Raw genomic sequence first — 19,499 nt, 5'->3', positions numbered from 1 at the left:
GAATACTTGGTCAAAGTTCTCAAACCAGGTATGAAGTGTAAGACATTTGATAAACTTCGTGTTGAAATCGTCACACAAGTTTGTGCACCAAACTCGCTAAACCTACCGTGTACAAGTTCTTCATTATGAGGTCACTTACATCGATCATTTTACATGATGTATACGTGTACTTCAGTGTTAAAGATGGACTCACCACAAGGTCCAACAGATTTTGGATGAACTATTAGTGCCGATGACTCATCATTCATGCCAGATCCTTGCATTAGTGGACTACCCGAAAATGTGACTGTTACCTGTCTTTCCAAGAAGTGTAGCACAAAACGATGCCGATGCCATAAACACATTGTCGCCTGCATATCACTTTGCAAATGTAATATGTCTTGTGAGAATGTATAACTTGTTCCAAGCTATAAAGACAATCTTTTTATATTCTGTGAATAATTTTCATGTTTTCAAGATTTGTATTATGCCTTTTTGGTGTATTTTTTTTCCATTTTCTTCCCTTACATGTCAAATACAAAAGTGTTTTTTATGATATTTTTAATGTATTTTTTATCTTATTGTGTGTGTAAAAAGTGTATTTTTATCTTATTCCTTTAGTGGGGTAACTTAGCATAACAATTGTGCATTTTGTGAGGAAAGCACCAAATTTAGCACACTAGTAGACTATCCTATTATGAACAGATTTGGGTATTGGGCCATCTCAAATTCAGCCCCTGATGGCTGTGGCAGCCATTTTCCAAAATGACATCTTCAGCTTGTTCCGACGAATTGCATCATCAATTGGCTTGGTCCTTTCCACCAGGCATTCTCTGGTGAAAGCCTGGAACTGCTCTTGGCCAATCTTCTTCACATTCCTGACAGTCTCAACTGCAGCAGGACCTGCAATTTCCTTTGTGTCAAGGACAACCAGATCCATGCTCTCTTCCTCAAAGGGGTTGCCAAGCTCTTCTATGATGCTGACAAGGGCGCGGACATCCTTGGCGAAAGAGGTCTGCACACTTGGTGTCTGGTCATGATGACGTGTGTCCTCTCGCCTCCCCCAGTGTTGATGGCCATCTTGGAACTCTTCTATGGCCCTGGCAACTTCTGGCCCGGCAATCATCCAACGCCGCAGGGCACTTGGGTTGTCAGTGAGGCCGACTGCTCCACCATCTCCTTTGATGCAGGCGTTATTCTGTTCATGTGCCTGGTCGATTGGGATCGAAGAGAACACCTTCTTCGTCTTCTGTACAGTGAAGTTGCCAGCCCTGAATTCTCTGGCTACATCTGGGTGCTTCATTGGGAGTGCAACCATGTCCCTCAGGTGAACAGGGACCCACCTGGCATAGTGTGTGTGGTCTAAGGCATGGAACCATGGGACCAGTTCCGTCAGGGCATCAAGGTACATCGTGAATGAAGCCTGCCGCAGAGAATGCACGTAGACCAGTACCAACATCTCTAGTTCCAGCACAGTTGCCCAGTACTGAAAGTTGGGAATGTCTTCTCCTCTCTGGTGACACCAGTCTTCGAACTCAGGCAGGTCTTCTGCATCATCAGCATATGTCATACAGTGGCGTTCATACGCACGGTGTTGCAGGATGTGCAGTGCCGCTGCAGTGATTTGATGAGCTCTTCTTGTGCGGGTGACGTGGGCAGCTCGCAGGAAGGAGTCGGCCGTCCCTGGCGTTGCAATCTCAGCTTGCAAATCTGCAAATCTTGCAAAAATCAAATCTCTGAATCTGAGATGGCCCAATATCCAGATCTTTTCATAATATGATAGTCTACTAGTGTGCCAAATTTGGTGCTTTTCTCACAAAATGCACAATTGTTATGCTATATTTAGCTTAGCTGCCGGACTACCGTAAAATTCGGACTATTAGCCGCAACTTTTTCCCTCAACTTTGACCTCTGCGGCTAAAATAACGATGCGGCTTGTTTATGGAATTTTCATAAACTTGGAGTGAATGAATCCATGATCAGACGTTGGAGAAAGCAGAGGGGCGAACTTTCTCGCTGCAAAAAGTCAACAAAGGCTTTCAGAGGTAGGAAATGCCGATGGCCCGAACTGGAAGACGAACTTGAAGACTGGGTTAACACACAGAGAGTGGATGGTCGGGGTGTTTCTACTGTTCAGATTAGACTCAAAGCAAGATCGATCGCTGCAGAAAAGAAAATAGAAGAATTTCAGGGCGGGCAGTCATGGTGTTTCAGATTTATGAAACGCAAAGGTCTTTCTGTCAGAGCACGAACGACTCTCTGTCAACAACTCCCTCCTGACTTCGAAGAAAAAATCGCAAACTTTCGGAACTACACGCAGGAGAAAATAGCAGAGAACGTCATTGCTCCGCAGGACATAATTAATATGGATGAGGTCCCTCTGACCTTTGACCTACCTCTCAATCGGACTGTAAACAAAAAAGGCAACCGTGATTGAATTTGTGCTTTGCGCGCGTCTGACTTTCTGTGGCTGTCGAGTTTCTCACTTTTTGTGGTTAATAAATGGTTGCGGCTTATAAACCAGTGCGGCTTGTGTGTGTTTAAATTCCAGTTTAAAAAAAAAATTAGGGGATGCGGCTTATATAACGATGCGCTCAATAGTCCGAAATTTACGGTACTTTACAAATATACAGCCAATGTCCCGAGAAGGGTGAAACTAGTCTTTTTTTTTTACAGGAAATTTCATGAGGAATCCAAAGAACATGTCACATTTGGCACATCTGTAACCAGAAGTAGAAAAAATGATGCAAACCGAAAGAGGGTACTATACGCATAGGCCCAAAACAAAATGGCATCATAAGAAACTTAGGCCTGGGATTCCAGATGTCTACCCAAGATTTTTCCCTTCCTTTATGCATACACTAACAGGATCCAGTGAGAAAACTCATCCACCTTAAAACTCCTACAGGTCTTTGGCCAGGGACTGTATTACAGGTTGCATACGAAACAACATCATCGTCCATCATCAACCGATTAAATTTGCTGCTTGCCCGTGTCATTTTTTTTTTTTCCAACACTGCATGGGGCAATGTGTTCGATGAATTTGTCGTTGATAAATGTTCCGTATTGCTTTATGAAAGCATGGAATGCATCAATCTCTCATTCTGTAACACTCTCTTCTTTTAAATTTGGAATACTGTCCTATGATGGAATTTTGTGGAAATCAAGACTTTATCTCAATTATGATTTGTCAAGATAATAGTTAGCTAGGTTTCAACTATTAAAGATTATCTATATTGTTGAGGCTTTAAAATGTGTGTTTCAGGCCTCTCGTATAATTTTTGTATGAAGTTTATTACAAATTGATTTGTGGTCTTATTGATATTTGGGACATGTTCAATCCCCTCAAATGTTGTGTAGTCAAATCACCAAGCTTCGCTCTCTTCTTCCCCTCCTACTCTATTTTTCCAACTTGGGATGGTCAAGCATATTAACTTGAAATGAATGAATTCCATGGCAAGGTGCCTCTCATGCCCCCAAATTATGCTGTGCTGCTCTCTATGGGGATAACTTCAATCTCTATTGTGATTGCTGGGTTATTTGTTTGTTTATTCGATATGCTTTTTTTCCTCCTGTTATTTGCAGGCCATCTTGTTACTGGGAGGAATTCCTTACCTGTGGGACTTTTCCGGAAGGTTACTGTCTTCCTTTGAATATGGTCCTGAGTATGAGGTCAGGCTATTTATCACTTTTATTTTACTTTATTTTATTATATTTACTTATGTATATAAATATTGGTCTTTCCAGTGCAGAAACTTCACTGTGCTCCCCATAATTTTTTTAACTTGTGCTATTTTCTGCAATACTGTAAATATAACATGTTTTCATCTGCTAAAGCAATAACGTTTTATTTTCTTAAGATTGAGGTTCACATTAGAGCGAAGTGATTGAGTGTGTGAACTGACAGGGGGGCACAATAAGTAAGGAAATTTCCAAGAGAGACAGAGATAGAGAGACAGACACACGGATGGAACTCTAAGAGGGTTAAGTTAGAGTATGTGGGGTTATGTGGGTAGAAAAGGTAGCGCACGGGTAGGGACAGTGCATGATGTGACATGACTGAGAAGCTGTATAGTTTTTGATGTGATCTCCTTGTCCTTTGCATGATCTTCTGTATTTGAACAGATTTCGCAATCGGCCATATTCTTGCTGTTAGCGTCTCTCTACTCGTGGCTTGTGGGGTTACCGTGGTCTGTTTACTTGACATTTGTGGTTGAAGAACGGCATGGATTTAACAAACAGGTAAAAGTTTTTGGGTTTTTTTTTTTAACCATCACCGATTGTTTTGTATTCTGGTTTTTCTTTCCCTTTTTACTTCATTGTTTTTTTCCCCTTGATTGTCTGCCCTCTTCCATATTGAGAAAATAGTTTGTCCTTTTCCAGACTGCAGGGTTTTTTGTGAAGGATAAACTTAAGAAGTTTGCTGTTACAGAAGCCATCTTACTACCTGTGTCTTGCCTGCTGCTACACGTTATCAAACTGGGAGGAGAAAATTTCTTCATATACGCCTGGTTATTTGTGTGTATTGTTAGTCTGGTAAGTTTGTGTTTGCTCTCAATATCCTGAATATAAAGTATTATTCAAATGCATTGGTGTAAGAATACAAGGGGTGATCTGGTTGTTTATGGCCCAACCATAGACTCCTTTAGAGAAGGACTGGAACGTCACGACCTCGGGGTTTGTAACTTGAGTCTGAAGGATTAACTTAAGTCCTGGGCTAAAATGACTTCTAGAAGGGCTAGAGACACGATCTTGGGGTCAAAATAGGGGTTTTTGAGGACGGCGAGTTCAATAGCGACATTTTCAACACCACCTGGGGTCAACTTCAAGGTCAAAAGGTCATATTTCAAGGTCAAATTAGTGAATTTTGGCAATTTTTGCCCGTTTTTTGTGTCTAACTCATAAACGGTGAGAGATGGCTGATTATAATAAGAGGCAAGTTTGTAGAGCTGTCCAAATTTAATATATATTGTCATATATCGTATTACACAAACATACAAACATACAGCAAATACACATTCGAATAATAACAATGCACCGGTTTTCAATAATATTTTGTAAAAAATGTCCATTACAACTATGTCGATGTCTATCACTAGTTGGAGAGCTATCGCTAGTTGGAGAGCTTTGCTTGCCTCCTGAGGCATCCCACAGCCTTTTCTTTGTCACTGACATTGAGGACATGAGCATACAATAGAATGTTAGCTAAAGTAGTATATGCTGCATTATTACTAGCTAAAGGTGCATCTACAAAGGATAACAGCTCAGCAAAATGAAAGCGGCAACGCATTTTAGTCATGCCATGCAAATTATAGGCATTATGTACAAAGAAGACGGTTGACATAGTCGGCACACTCAGTCCACCTCTATTCAAATTATCTAGGAACTCAGATTACACCTCGTTACCACCTTCATCATCCATGATCTCCTCCATACTGGTGCTATCACCATATTTATGAACAAGGTATCCGGCCAAATAAACAACTTTATGCTTAAGGGCATCATCAGACCTCAAGAGTTCCTGAGTGTCATGAGGAGTGATCTCGTCAATGAGTTCACTTCGCTCATCTGGATTTATGGAAGTACCACAATTCTTGTCGCAAACAAGCGCACGAGAACTAGATTCTGGCATAATGTCATGCTTAACGAGTGTCTGCAAATTTGCAATTTTAGCTGCAGCCATAATGTCAACTACGTCAATGTAGAAGTTTCCACCGCATCTTTGCCTGGCTTGGCCGAAAAACTTTTCCAAGGCTTCATCCGCGAATATAGCAGGAAGAACGTAGTCAAAGTCTTTCTCTGCCAGAAGCAATTTGGCAGCATCCACATTATTACGTGTGGACACAGTGAAGGCTTCAGCAGTTTGCCGAGTTAGCTTCAGCTTACGACCACCACCTCCTTGCCATGCGCAGGTAGATATAATTTGGCAGGCCTCCTCCAGCCTAGTGATACCTGTACAGTCTGCTGTCCAAGGCTGTCTGGATTCGTCGCGCAGATGGATAGCTGAGAAACGGTCTTTCACATTCATCATCTTGAACCACTCACTCATTGTCTGGGTGAGAATGATGGTGCCTTCGCTGATGCCCAGTGAATCCATGAAGGTCTTTAAGGCAGCGACAGTCTTGTCATTGAACACCTGACATACCAAGGGTACGCTCTGGCGTTGAAGGTGCTTGGGGAAAACAGCGGTGTGCGTCAGCTTGGTTAAGCGAATAGGAGTAGCTCGGTCGATCTCATAAAGCTTCCGAATATCACTCCAGTAAGCTTTGTACTCATTGCCATGTCCGACAAATGAGAGTGTCTGGCCATCAACAGTAATCCAGTTGTTGCGAACATTTTTGAAGATGTGCACGTAGTCGTACACCAAGAACATAGATTGCTCTTGAATCGATAGCACTTGACAACTTCCCGGTCCTCCAAGTTTTGAATAAACACTGCGATTGGTATTGCAATTGTCACATATCAAAGAAATCACAGTACCGCCAGCACCAACTACAGCTGAGGCAGCTTCTGAAAGAGAAGAGAAACATATTATTTTGCTGATTTCCGATATTAAATGTGAAATATCACAATTAATTTTAAAATAAATAATAATGAATACACAAATCAAAAAAATTAAAAACCAAATTGTTTAAAAATAAAGTTGCCAAATGGAAAAAAATAATGTATATTCAAATCATTTTTTCGAGGGAAACTAATCTGTTATAATACAGACTATTATATTTTATTTATTTATTAATTATTTTATTACATAAATTACATGTCATATGTCAATTTCATTCCAATCCATCCAATAGTAAAGTGCTGTGGTATTTGCAAAGAAAACGAGGCATTCATAGAAAACGAGATAGAAAATGGGAACTCAGACTCAAGTTACAAACCCCGAGGTCATGACGTTCCAGTCCTTCTCTAAAGGAGTCTATGGGCCCAACATACATGTATGTATGTATGTATGGTAGGTTGATGAAAGTTGCAGTATAAAGATGTATCTTTGTTATTGGTCTCACCCCGAAGGCGATACGAGACCATTGCAATGCCTCCGTGTGTGTCTGTATATTTTTGTTTTAAAAAGGTTTTTCTCTGCAACCACTTGCCCGATCAATGCAAAACCTTATAGGAGGGATTCCCCTTGGAGAATATTTTATTGGTAACTGAAGTCATAGGTCACATGGTATGGCACTCATATTGGATTAAAGGAAAACTTGTGGTTTCTGTATTTTAGTCATCAGAAAAGCATGCCGCGATTATAGGGAATTGAGGTGGTGTTCCAATTTGCTAATTCGTTTCTTAACCCATTTCATCCATATGGGGTGCAATGCTAATGCATCATGACCAGGATTATGTGAATTACTCCCATAATAGTTTTAGGTATTTTTTATGAAGTTGGTTGAAACCAGATACAAAAGCTTGCAAGTGCGTTACCGTGATCAGATGTCTACCAGGCAGGAGAACGTCTGTCAATATCGGTAAATACAGAAATAGCATCCATTGTTGGATTTTTCCCATCGCCGTTCCCTCCTATGAACTTCATGGAAAATACCGAAGTGCCGTCTTTACATTGCATGAAGTAAAGACATGATTCTGTTACACACAAATACAAAATCTAATAATGTCTATTGGTTGAAAACGAAAATGCAGGAGGAGGCCATTTTGCCTGTGCTTGTGCAGCACCACCATTAAATAACAGTTTCACTGTGGGGAGATGTGGGGATGAGAAAGAGTGGCAGGCACAGGGACTAGATGAGAAAAGTGTGACACAGGGTGTGGGGATGAGAAAAGTGTGGCAGGCACAGGTATTATATTGTTGCGGATATGAGATTGGCATCCATCCATATCCGCTTGTAAATATTCCCCTATTTCCTCCATACTTCCCAACTATCCCCAATCCCCCATTCCCTAGTCCCATTTTCTGTAAACAACACTCTGTAGACCCGACCTTCCCCTATTTCCCCCATTAAATGTCGCATCCAGGTCCACCGCATCTCACGTAGACAACTATAGGACATCTTGCTAGTTATTCTTAGTCTATGTCAGTTAAGGACTCGTTTCCATTAATTCTGACTCTTCGTTGCACCAGAATGTGATTGTATGGCACCGTTAGGAAGTTTAGGACCTCCCAATACCTCCCCGCAGCTCTTCCTCATGGTACAACAACAACAACAGCGGCGGTGGCGCGGGGAGTGTGCGTCCTCACTCCGGCTTGGTTGGTAGGGGGTGTTGAAAGGGCACCAAGCCTTTCCAACGAGCCGCCATCGAGCATGTGCTCGACGGGGTTACCACGTAGGGGCTCTCTGTCAGCTCCTCGTCAAGGGCGGAGCCCGGTAACCCCCCGCACCCAATAGAAGCGGCGGACCGCTCCCATCTGGGGCGGAGCCAACGAACCGAGGGCGTGTCACTCCCCGCTGAGCATGCGCAGGAAGAGGGAGGTGACGTCAGATGCGCCCTCAGCTTGGAGAGAGAAGACGCCACCTCCGAGCGCTGCAATACCTCCCCGCATCTCTGGACCGGACCGTGTTTGATTCTGCCCCTGAGCCAAGGTGCACCTTGTGCTATCGACTGCCTGTCCTTCCCTGCCATCAATCCCTGTGTAAGTCAGTCTTGTTCCGTTTGTCTGTGGTCTGTCGGGGATAAGATAAGACTGTAACTAAGTGCCCATCTTTTCTGTGCTTTACCTCATACCTTGTAATCTACCCCTTTTCTCCACCACCAATTATATCCTCCTCCGGATGTCTTGAGAACTGTACCCCTTGTGTCGTTTCATTTATCCCAGTCGTTGTGTCTTTTCCATCATTGATTTAGCATAGCGCGACCAGGTCAACGTCGGGTGGAATCGGGTGAGTTGGGGAAGAATCGGGGGAATTGTTAGGTCGCGGCAATACCACCGCTCGGTAAATAACATCAAATCCGCGATCCATAACAACTGGTGTCGAGGAGTGAGATCGGACCCGAAGCGCGCTTAACGCGCTCAAAATTACAAGTGACCGAAATTTGTTTTGTTGTAAAATAAAAACCCGAATTTTGAAAGTCGCGCTATGGCAGATCAAGACGGCTGGGTTCCGGTAGAGGAGAGTGAGGCAGGGTCGATCCAGGACCAAATTGAGGGACATGAGGAGAGCGAAGCAGTGAGGGCGGCAGGTTCGCAAAATGGCGTCCTCGCGCACGAGGTTGCGGGCGCGCAAAATGGCACCTCGCACATTGCTACGGCGGCCGCACCCGCTGCACAAGTGGGAGGGATGGCCCAAATGCAGGCCCTCATGGAGCAATTTATGGTACAAATGCAGGCGTGCCTCAACCTGCAGAAGGACGATATGAGGGCTAATAGTGAGCAAATGAGGGCTGATAGTGAGCGATTGGGTGAGCGATTGGAGGGCCAAATGGGGGTAATGAGGGACGAAGCGAGGGGTACCGGTGAGGGGTTAGAACAAAGGATGGGGGCCCAGATCGGAGGGTTAGGGAGTAGAATAGAGGGATTAGACAATAGATTAGGGGAAATACAGGAGGGGTTAATGGGGGTAGAAAACAGAATGGCCGCTCAAGAGAATCAAATGGAAGGGATGCAAAAGGGGTTAGAGGGGTTAGAAAACAGTATGGAAGGCAAATTGAGGGACATGAGGGACCAAGCGGAAAGGGAAGTTAAAAAAATGGGGCAGCAGATAGAGGGGGTCAGAATGGGGGTAGAAACTAAATTGGATGCTCACAGGGAGGAAATGGAGCAGATGAGGGTGGCATCTGGGCAGGAGATGCAAGTGATGGGAGAGGAGATCAGAAGAGGTGTGAGTGAGGAGGTCGGAGGAGTGCGCGAGGAGGTGAGGCACTGTAAGGAGCGCATGGAGAAGGAGGTGAGAAAGGGGACTGTAAAATTGCAAGGGGGTATAGAGGAGTTGACGCTGGGAGTAGAACAACTGACAGTGGGACAAAAGGAGTTGGGGGACCAGGTAAAGAAGAACACAGCGGTAATAGAGGGTTTAAAATCGACACAGAAGGAGATGAAAAAGGACGTAGGGGTAATTAAAAAAGAGTGTCAGACGGTACATGAGGACCTGACGAGGAAAATGAACAAGGTGGTAGAGGTGATGGAGGTTAAAGAGCGGGAGGTGCGGGAGCACATAGAAAAAAATAAGGTGGAGTTAGAGGAAGAACTTAAGGGGGCGCACGAGGAGATGAAGGAGGTGAAGCAGAAATTAGAAGAAGTGGAAGAAGGGGTGAGCGAAATTAAGAAGCGACGGAGAGAGGATAAGCAAGAGATAAAAGAGGAGGTAAAAGAATTGGTCCAAAGTCTGTGTTCGGATCGTGATGATGTGCTCATTAACCGGATGAGGGATTCGCAGGTGATGGAGGAGAAGCGAAGAGAAAGAGGACCCGGTGTAAGTGGTGACCAATATGGTCGTGCGTATGATGCGCCAGGTGATTTAATAAGCTTGGGGGTCGAGATAGACCCGGATGTTCGTGAGAGGCCAAGAGTGAGGTGTATGGCTGGTCCGGAGGGTATGGAACGAGGGTGCGAGCGAGAGGGTCCGGTGATGGGAGAGGTGCGAGGTGTGAGTGAGCAAGGTTGTGGTGGTATGGAATGGGTAGCGGGTTGCGGAAGTGTGACCCATGCATCGACACCAACAGGGGTAGTTTTTAGAGGGACAGGGGAGGCACGGGAGCCCCTTGGGGGTAATGTACTGTGGGGGCCCGGCCGGTTCGGCCCCGCGCTGACCCCGCAAGGGGCGACGCACGGGGTCCGGCAGGCGGGCAACGACTCGCATACGAGGTGGTCCCACAAGGTCCCACTCGCGCCGTATGACGGTGGGTAAGGGTGGCATCCCTGCCACCCTTCCCATGAATGGGGGCAAATGCGCTATAGATTATGGGGTGTATGGCAGTGAAAACTAGCCCGGGTGGGTTAGGATATTGTGTGTAGGGATCTAGCGAAGATGACATTAGGTAACGTTAAGGTTAGTTAGTGACAAGGACACCTGTAGTGGGGACGTAGTAGCTTAGTGTTTGATAATGACGTGGGAGCGCAATAGTTAAAGGGACGACTGGGAAGCGCAAGTTTCAGAGGGGAGTAGTTAGATGAGATGATGCTGTGTGAGAACTGGACAGGTGTGTGGAGCAGTGTATGAGTAGTGAGTGTTGTGGATCAGCGCGAATGCGCTTGGGGAGAGAAGGGTGCAGGTGGCACCAGGTGTGAGTGCACAGGTGTGCACCAACAGGTGAATGGAATAAATGGTTGTGTGGAAGACATGGAGTGTGGAATACATGGAGTAAGTGGTCCGGAGTGGTGTGCATGGTGCGAAGGTGTGGATGGGGGAAGAGTGGACCCCTTTCACGAGTACCCGGGGCGGGTAGTGTAAGTGTTAGGTAGAGGGTATAGGTAAATTGTGGTTGGATATTGGCATTTGTGGTGCGGTTGCAGAATGGTATTGTGGATGGGTGCATTAGTGTTGTGGAAATGGCTGGGCGTGTAGCCTGTTAGTGTGTGTAGTTGGTTTGGGCACTCCACCACTGTGAGGATGTCGGCCAGGTGAGGCCGCAGGTGGGCTCTGGGAGCCGTTAGTGTCAGTGGGTGCCTAAGGATCCCGGGTGTGGATCGGGCAGCCCGTGCCAGAGAGGGCACTGAGGGGGTGAGAGTGCGAGAGGGCCTTCCCCAGTTAGTTAGGTTAGGGTGAGGAGCAGGTAAGCTCGGGTGGCAACTACAGTGGTGGAGGTGTGCAGGTGGGTAGACCTGCTGGGAGAGCTACACGTCACAGCCCAGAAATTGTGCGAGGGCACCGGGAGATGAATCGGGGGAGTGAGACCCCAAATTGAGAAGCACCACAGTTTGGTCAATGGGAATTGGTTTTTAGAACCCATAGTGTAAGAGGGCCAATGGTTTGGCAGGAGAAAGACCTCGGGTAAGGTAAAGTTGTTAGTCATTTAGGAAATAGTTAGGATTGATGAACCTGTCGCACCATACGCAGCCACTTACCTGAGGTGACGATGATGACTCCACACCTGTGTTTCCTTTGTTCTGTGTTGCAGGAAGGGAGAATTGCTGTGTGGATTTGTGAGACGCATCACGACGTGGATGAGACATTGGGGTGATTCCATCTCTCCCTCCTTAGAAGGGACTGATGATGAATTGGTGATGGCAAATTTGGATGTTGAGTTGGAGATGGCAAATTTTGATGAGAGTTGGAAATGGCAAATTTGATTGGTTAGGAGTGAGAGAAGACGAATTTGGTTTATGGGAGGAACGGGGAAGACAGTAGGGACGTTTGTTGATGTGTAAAGTAGATGTTTATGGGTAGTGTTGTGTTTTGTGGATACAGTAAGGGGTAAGGGAGGGGCAATGTAGGTTACCTGGTGGGGGGGGGGGTGGGGGGGTGTACGGTAGGAACGTACCTGTCTCACCTGGTTCCCATGTGCCCCCAGTGTGCATTACCTTGTATTGCGTGCACTTTTGCGCCCTTACCACCTTACTCACTTGTTTCTTTTGTCTCCCACCTCCGAGGATCTGGCTTTGGGGCAGAGAGAGAGGAGAGAGAGGTGCTGGCTCCGCAGTTGTGGGCCTGTACTTTCGCTGCTTGCTGCCTGGATCGATACACCATATGGACCGCAATTTTTGTGGCCACCCACAATGGACCGCAGTCTTTTGCGGGCAAGCACCACCCGTTGATGGACCTTTGGGTCAGCGTGGCACCAATGCCATACAGGTGAACCACTTATAGTTGGCCCCCCTGACGGCCACAATTTAGAAATGGACGCGGTTGGCGCCTTTCTTTATTTTTAAAGAAGCCAGAAGGCCAAGTGCACTCCAGGAAGGCAAGACCAGCGGCAGAACATCGGCCGGCTGCGACACCACCGGTGACTATGAACACTTTATTGGTGCACCGGATGGTGCTGACTGTGTGTATGGGGTGGTGCTTTTGGTGCTTGGATGGGGTGCTCTGCACATTATTAAAGGCCGTAGGGCCACAGGGCACTCGGGGGTTGGTGTATCGATGCTGGCATGCGTGCTCTCTCTCTACGCATAACATCTGCATGTGTTCCTCAAAGAACAGGTCCTGGATCGTAGTGTAAATATCAGTGTAGTCTTGTATAAATGATGCTCCCTACCGGCTGTATGTTTAGTTTGAGGATTCTTTCCGCGATTCGGTTATCCTGTGGGTGTGTTTCCGTGAGGAGAAGGGTGCAACGTCGCAGGGGGACATATTTACTCATTTGTGAACATCTGTAAAACTGTCGCACTCAGGGTTGAGTTAATAGTAGAGGGAACTACATCTGAGTGCCACACTAAAGTAAGTAAAAATTTATCGGGTTGGGACGCCCCGAGGTAGAGAAGGGTGCAATGTTGCGGATATGAGATTGGCATCCATCCATATCCGCTTGTAAATATTCCCCTATTTCCTCCATACTTCCCAACTATCCCCAATCCCCCATTCCCTAGTCCCATTTTCTGTAAACAACACTCTGTAGACCCGACCTTCCCCTATTTCCCCCATTAAATGTCGCATCCAGGTCCACCGCATCTCACGTAGACAACTATAGGACATCTTGCTAGTTATTCTTAGTCTATGTCAGTTAAGGACTCGTTTCCATTAATTCTGACTCTTCGTTGCACCAGAATGTGATTGTATGGCACCGTTAGGAAGTTTAGGACCTCCCAATACCTCCCCGCAGCTCTTCCTCATGGTACAACAACAACAACAACAACAGCGGCGGCGGCGCGGGGAGTGTGCGTCCTCATTCCGGCTTGGTTGGTAGGGGGTGTTGAAAGGGCACCAAGCCTTTCCAACGAGCCGCCATCGAGCATGTGCTCGACGGGGTTACCACGTAGGGGCTCTCTGTCAGCTCCTCGTCAAGGGCGGAGCCCGGTAACCCCCTGCACCCAATAGAAGCGGCGGACCCCTCCCATCTGGGGCGGAGCCAACGAACCGAGGGCGTGTCACTCCCCGCTGAGCATGCGCAGGAAGAGGGAGGTGACGTCAGATGCGCCCTCAGCTTGGAGAGAGAAGACGCCACCTCCGAGCGCTGCAATACCTCCCCGCATCTCTGGACCGGACCGTGTTTGATTCTGCCCCTGAGCCAAGGTGCACCTTGTGCTATCGGCTGCCTGTCCTTCCCTGCCATCAATCCCTGTGTAAGTCAGTCTTGTTCCGTTTGTCTGTGGTCTGTCGGGGATAAGATAAGACTGTAACTAAGTGCCCATCTTTTCTGTGCTTTACCTCATACCTTGTAATCTACCCCTTTTCTCCACCACCAATTATATCCTCCTCCGGAGGTCTTGAGAACTGTACCCCTTGTGTCGTTTCATTTATCCCAGTCGTTGTGTCTTTTCCATCATTGATTTAGCATAGCGCGACCAGGTCAACGTCGGGTGGAATCGGGTGAGTTGGGGAAGAATCGGGGGAATTGTTAGGTCGCGGCAATACCACCGCTCGGTAAATAACATCAAATCCGCGATCCGTAACAATATATATATAGCACCTTTAGAGGCCATTTTTCCCTGCAGAGCAGGGGTTGGCCTTTTTTGGGCACCATGGTCCCCTTTTTGAAGCCATGTTTTATGGCCGGATGCCCTTCCTGCCGCCAACCCTGTTAGTCGCCCCTTGCGACACACATGGAATTACCAGTGAACTGGTACTCAATTTGCCGACCTCAGAAGGATGACAGGCTGAGTCAACCCAAAAAGTGAAATCGTACACTTTTCAAAATCCAATCACACCCCTTCCCTCCAAATCTTCCCCATCACCCATCTCTGTCAAATCTTCCCCCTTGCCCCTCCCCCCCAAATCTTCCCAAACACCCATCCCTTTCAAATCTCCCCCCCTGCCCCTTCCCTCCTAAACTCCCCCCAAACCCCTCCCCTCCGAGACTCTCCCTCAATCCTCCCCTCCTAGACTCCCCTCTCACCCCTCCTCCTCAAAGCGTCCTCCCCGCTTCTTCCCCCTTCCAACTTTCACCTTCATCTTCCTCAACCTTCTGCCTCACTCTTCCCCCTCCTCAAATAACACCTCACTGCGCCTCACCCAAACACCATCAAACCTTTTGTCCGCCCCATTCTTCCCTTTCTCCAAGCTATTCTGTAATCTCTGATACACCTGCAACAGCTCTCCCTACCTCTTCCTCCTCTTCCACACCCTGCCCTACCGCTCCCCCCCCCCCTGTTCTGTATCCGATGCTCCCCCTTCCTCTTCCTTAACAGTATGGACCTCAAACATCCGGGGCCTTCGCTCAAACTTAACTGATCTCTCCATACAGGTTGCTTCTGACAAACCAGATGTGATCTGCTTAACAGAAACCTTCCTCCTTGATGATGTCTCTGATTCCTTGGTATCTCTCCCAGGTTACTCGGTATCTCTCCCAGGTTACTCCCTCCTCCGGTATGATAGACCTGAGCCTCGTCCTGGAGGTGGGGCTGCTATCTTTATAAAAAACTCTCTTCCTCACTCGCCCTGCACTGCCCTCTCTCCACCTCACCCCCAGGAATACCTTTGGCTACGGCTTCCCCTTCGCTCCCACCTTTTGTGCATATGCGTGTTGTACCGTCCACCAAACAGTGATGACACCATCTACATCTCGCTGTCTGATAATATGGACCAACTTCTATCTACCCATCCCAACTCTCTCTTCCTCATATGTGGTGATTTCAACTGTCACCATGCCAGTTGGCTGGGGGTGGGTACCTCTCTCACCAGCCATGGCTCTTCAGCAAAGGACTTCTGTGACTCACTGGGACTGACACAATCTGTCAATTTCCCAACCCGGATCTCAGTCAAAGGAGAATCTTCTCTTCTGGACTTGGTTATGACTAACTTCCCTGAAAATGTCTGCTGCTCTTCTTCTGCTCCAATCGGCTCTTCTGATCATGTGCTTGTTAAAGTGGACATCTCTCTGACCATTTTCAGAGAGCCTCCTCAGCGTCGACGAGTCTGGCATTTCACTCAGGCCAACTGGCACGGTCTTCAAGCAGCCATCAATCATCTGGACTGGTCTCCCATCTCTACTGCCTCTGACATCAACTCATCCTGGGAATTCTTCCAAAGTAAATTGCTCTCTCTCATGCACAGATTTATCCCTTCTCGTCTTCAGTTGTCATACCCTTCCTCCCGTCCATGGTACACGGAATCTTGTGGTGAGGCTATTGCCCAGAAACAACTTGCTTTCGTCTCCTGGAAAGCAAATCCAACGGAAGGAAATCTCATTTCCTTTCACAAAGCCCGAAACAAGTGTGTGTCCACCCTCAGGAGAGCCAGGAAACAATATCTCTCCGTCCTCAGGACCGAACTCTCTTATCTGTCTCCCTCTTCCAAATGCTGGTGGCGTCTGGTAAAATCTGTTTCTGGTGTTTGTTCCCCCTCCATCCCCTCTCTCACCTTAAATGGCCACACGGCTGACTCCGCACGTGAAAAAGCTGAATGCCTCAACTCTGTGTTTGCCTCTAAATCTTGTGTCCCAAACCCATCCCTCTCTGTACCCACCGTACCCAGTCGTACCCAGCTGCTCCTGGACTCTGTGTCCTTTCCTCCTGACAAGGTGGAAAAGTTTCTGTCAACCCTCGACTCTGATTCTGCAACTGGACCTGACGGCATCAGCCCACGGGTCCTAAAATCATGTTCTTCCGCTCTTTCACTCCCTCTCTCTGTTCTCTTCACCCTCTCTTTTTCTCAAGGTCATCTTCCATCTGCTTGGAAATCTGCCAACATCACCGCTTTGCACAAAAAAGGTGCAAAAACAGATCCCAGCAACTACAGACCAATCAGCCTTCTCCCAATTATCAGCAAAGTCATGGAATCCATCATTGCTTCAGATATGAAATCTTTCCTCTTCTCCAATGGCTTGATCTCTGATCATCAATTTGGTTTCAGACCTGGACACTCCACTCTGGACATGCTGCTTCTGCTTTCTCAACAATGGATGGAGGTCCTCGATGCCAAACAGGAAATTAGAGCTGTCTCCCTTGACATATCACGTGCCTTCAATACGATCTGGCGCCCCGCTCTGCTCACCAAACCCTCCTCCTATGGTATCAATGGAAATCTCCATGCATGGCTTGCGGACTTCCTCTCTGGTCGTAGTCAACGTGTGGCCCTAAATGGGTTTCTCTCATCTCCTCTTCCTGTTCAGGCTGGAGTTCCCCAAGGCAGTGTTCTGGGCCCTGTGCTTTTTCTGGTCTTCATCAATGATCTCGCTGACTCTCTTGAAAATCCTCTCTATCTTTGCTGACGACTCTACTCTCTGTCGCTCCATTCTTCATCCCTCAGATTGGCAGTCTGCAGCCTCCTCACTCTCTGCAGACCTTGACAAAATCACAGACTGGGCAAACAAGTGGAACATGTCTTTCAATCCTGACAAATCTCACACTCTTACGATGTCTCTCCGAAAAGACCGACTGGACAACCCTCCCATCCACTTTCTGAATAATCCTCTCCAAGAAGTTCTGTCACTCAAGCTTTTGGGTCTCACTATCTGCCATGATCTTTCCTGGAAAAAACACATTTCAAATCTGGCCTCCAAAGCCAGTCGCCAACTGGGCATCCTCCGTCGTGGGAAGTCCTTCCTTGGCACACCTGAGCTCCTCACCACATACAAGGCTTTCATCCGCAGCTCAATGGAATACTGCTCTCCCCTCTGGGCTGGTGCTCCTGCCTCACACCTAGCTCGCCTTCACTCTGTTGAAACCAAACATTCAGAATCATTGGAATCTCCCGCGATGAAGCTAACTCCAAGGGCCTCTCACTCACTCACCGCAGGCAGGTTGGTGGTCTTTCCGTCTTCTACCGACTCCTCTCTGGCCTTGCCCCCCCAGCTCTCTCTGGGCTCTGTCCCGCAAATATTCCTACAGGTCGCACAAGATCTGCCTGCAACCCTCTTTTGGTTAAACTGCCAAAATCAAGACTCTCTGCTCACCTTCACTCCTTCATTCCTATTTTCTCCCGCCTCTGGAACAAACTCCCTCACTCTCTTCAATCCCACTCCACCCTCCAAGTCTTTAAAACAGCTGTTCACCACCATCTCTTATCTTCCCCCATCCAAAACCTTGATCCTTTCTACCCCCGCTGATTTCACCCCAATTCCACTTTTTGAAATACCAACTTCTGTCCTGGAAGTCCTCGGTGTCCTTGTGTTTTATACTTCTCCCTCCCCCCCCCCCCCCTTCCCATGCCTCCTCCCCCCAGGCCCTCTCCCTTCCACACATCTCCCTGCTCTGGGATGTTGTGTTTGTGTGCTTCCCCTTTTCTCCCTATCTTGTCTTCCGCTCCCTCTTTTTGTGTATTTTGTTTGTCTGGTCGATTTGTTTGTGAAGTAAATGTTAGCTCTTTCACGAGCCTCGATTCAGTATACAAAAAAACAAACAAACAAAAAAAAAACCCCCTCTGGCGTTAATTCAGCCATCAACTGGGATTCGAACCCAGGATCCTAGGATCCCAAGCTGGCACCCTAACCACTAAGCCAACACCAGGCTGGGACTAGAGTATTATAAATACAAATAAAATCAATATTTTAAAACTCATTTGTTTTTTACGACTTGCAACTTTCCCTTGTACACGTGGCATGGTTTGTGTTTACTCACCCCTGCTTTTGAGAACATTACTAGTTTTAACCTCCCCCTGGAGATTTGCCATTAAAGCTGACCAAAATGGTTTCTCACATGCTACATATGCAATGGCCAGTCACCACAACAAACGTGTTCTTACAGAATAACAGTTTATTATAAGAAGGCACAGGATGACGAAATGGAGAATCCCAGGACAAAATAGATGGACATTAAAATGGGCAGAGAAATAAGTAGATGAAGTACACTTGTGATCCAGCATAACAAAAACCCACTTAATGCAGAAAATTTAATCAAAATGGCCATGAGCATCCAAAGGGGTGCCAGGCGAGGAAATTTGGGCAGACATTATGGTGTTAATGAGTCCAATATACGTTAAGTAAATGAGCAGAAAATATAAAGGGGATAGTGAATGCTCTGGTTTACACTGGAACGAGGGTGATTCCGGTAATCGCTTTAGTGCGTCATGCGTGACCTCGTCTTCCCCTCCCCCTCCCCCTCCCCCACCCACCCCCTTTAATAAAACACTTGTGTTCAAAAGTCGTGGAAAGGTATTAGTCCTTGAGCCAACCGGCCATTTTTTGAAGTGAATGCTCCGGGGGGGGGGGGGGGGGGGGGAGTAATTCTCATTATGATTTTCCATTAGACCAATGTCTCAAGTGTCAGAAAAGGTGTGATGGACATCTGAGAACGGTAGCTTAGTGCCCGGATGGACGCCATCTTTGAAACCACCCAGCTCGAAAATGCCCATTTGGTGGGGTACATTGTTGCACGTGTATCTGGACTTCTATACTAGCTATCGATGTGCGGTTGACGACTAAATATACGTCCGATGTGTACCGTCTAAATAAAAAATAATATGAAGCATTTTGTTTTAGATTAATTATTATAAAAATCAATTATCGAAAAAAAATCATATATTTTTCAATATTTTATTATTAGACTTGTACTTTTTTTAGTGAAACAACACTGGTATGATTTTCCAAATTATGCA

The 19,499-nt window shown here is 46.7% G+C and overlaps 1 protein-coding gene across 2 annotated transcripts in view; it reads left to right on the top strand.

The window, feature by feature from the left end:
* ZMPSTE24 (zinc metallopeptidase STE24) overlaps positions 1–19,499 on the top strand; it is a 61,838-nt gene that overhangs the window by 17,528 nt on the left and 24,811 nt on the right. The window contains exons 3-5 of one of the 2 annotated variants that reach the window (XM_068126848.2): positions 3,565–3,651; positions 4,105–4,221; positions 4,363–4,515. In XM_068126848.2, coding sequence (XP_067982949.2) covers positions 3,565–3,651; positions 4,105–4,221; positions 4,363–4,515 — 357 coding nt within the window. The remainder of the gene's footprint in view (positions 1–3,564; positions 3,652–4,104; positions 4,222–4,362; positions 4,516–19,499) is intronic. The other variant, XM_068126849.2, reaches the window with a different exon arrangement.

Source organism: Myxine glutinosa, chromosome 10 (genome assembly GCF_964187855.1).
Source record: "Myxine glutinosa chromosome 10, kmMyxGlut1.1, whole genome shotgun sequence".
Lineage (NCBI taxonomy): Eukaryota > Metazoa > Chordata > Myxini > Myxiniformes > Myxinidae > Myxine > Myxine glutinosa.
This window is presented reverse-complemented; position numbering and strand designations above follow the sequence as displayed.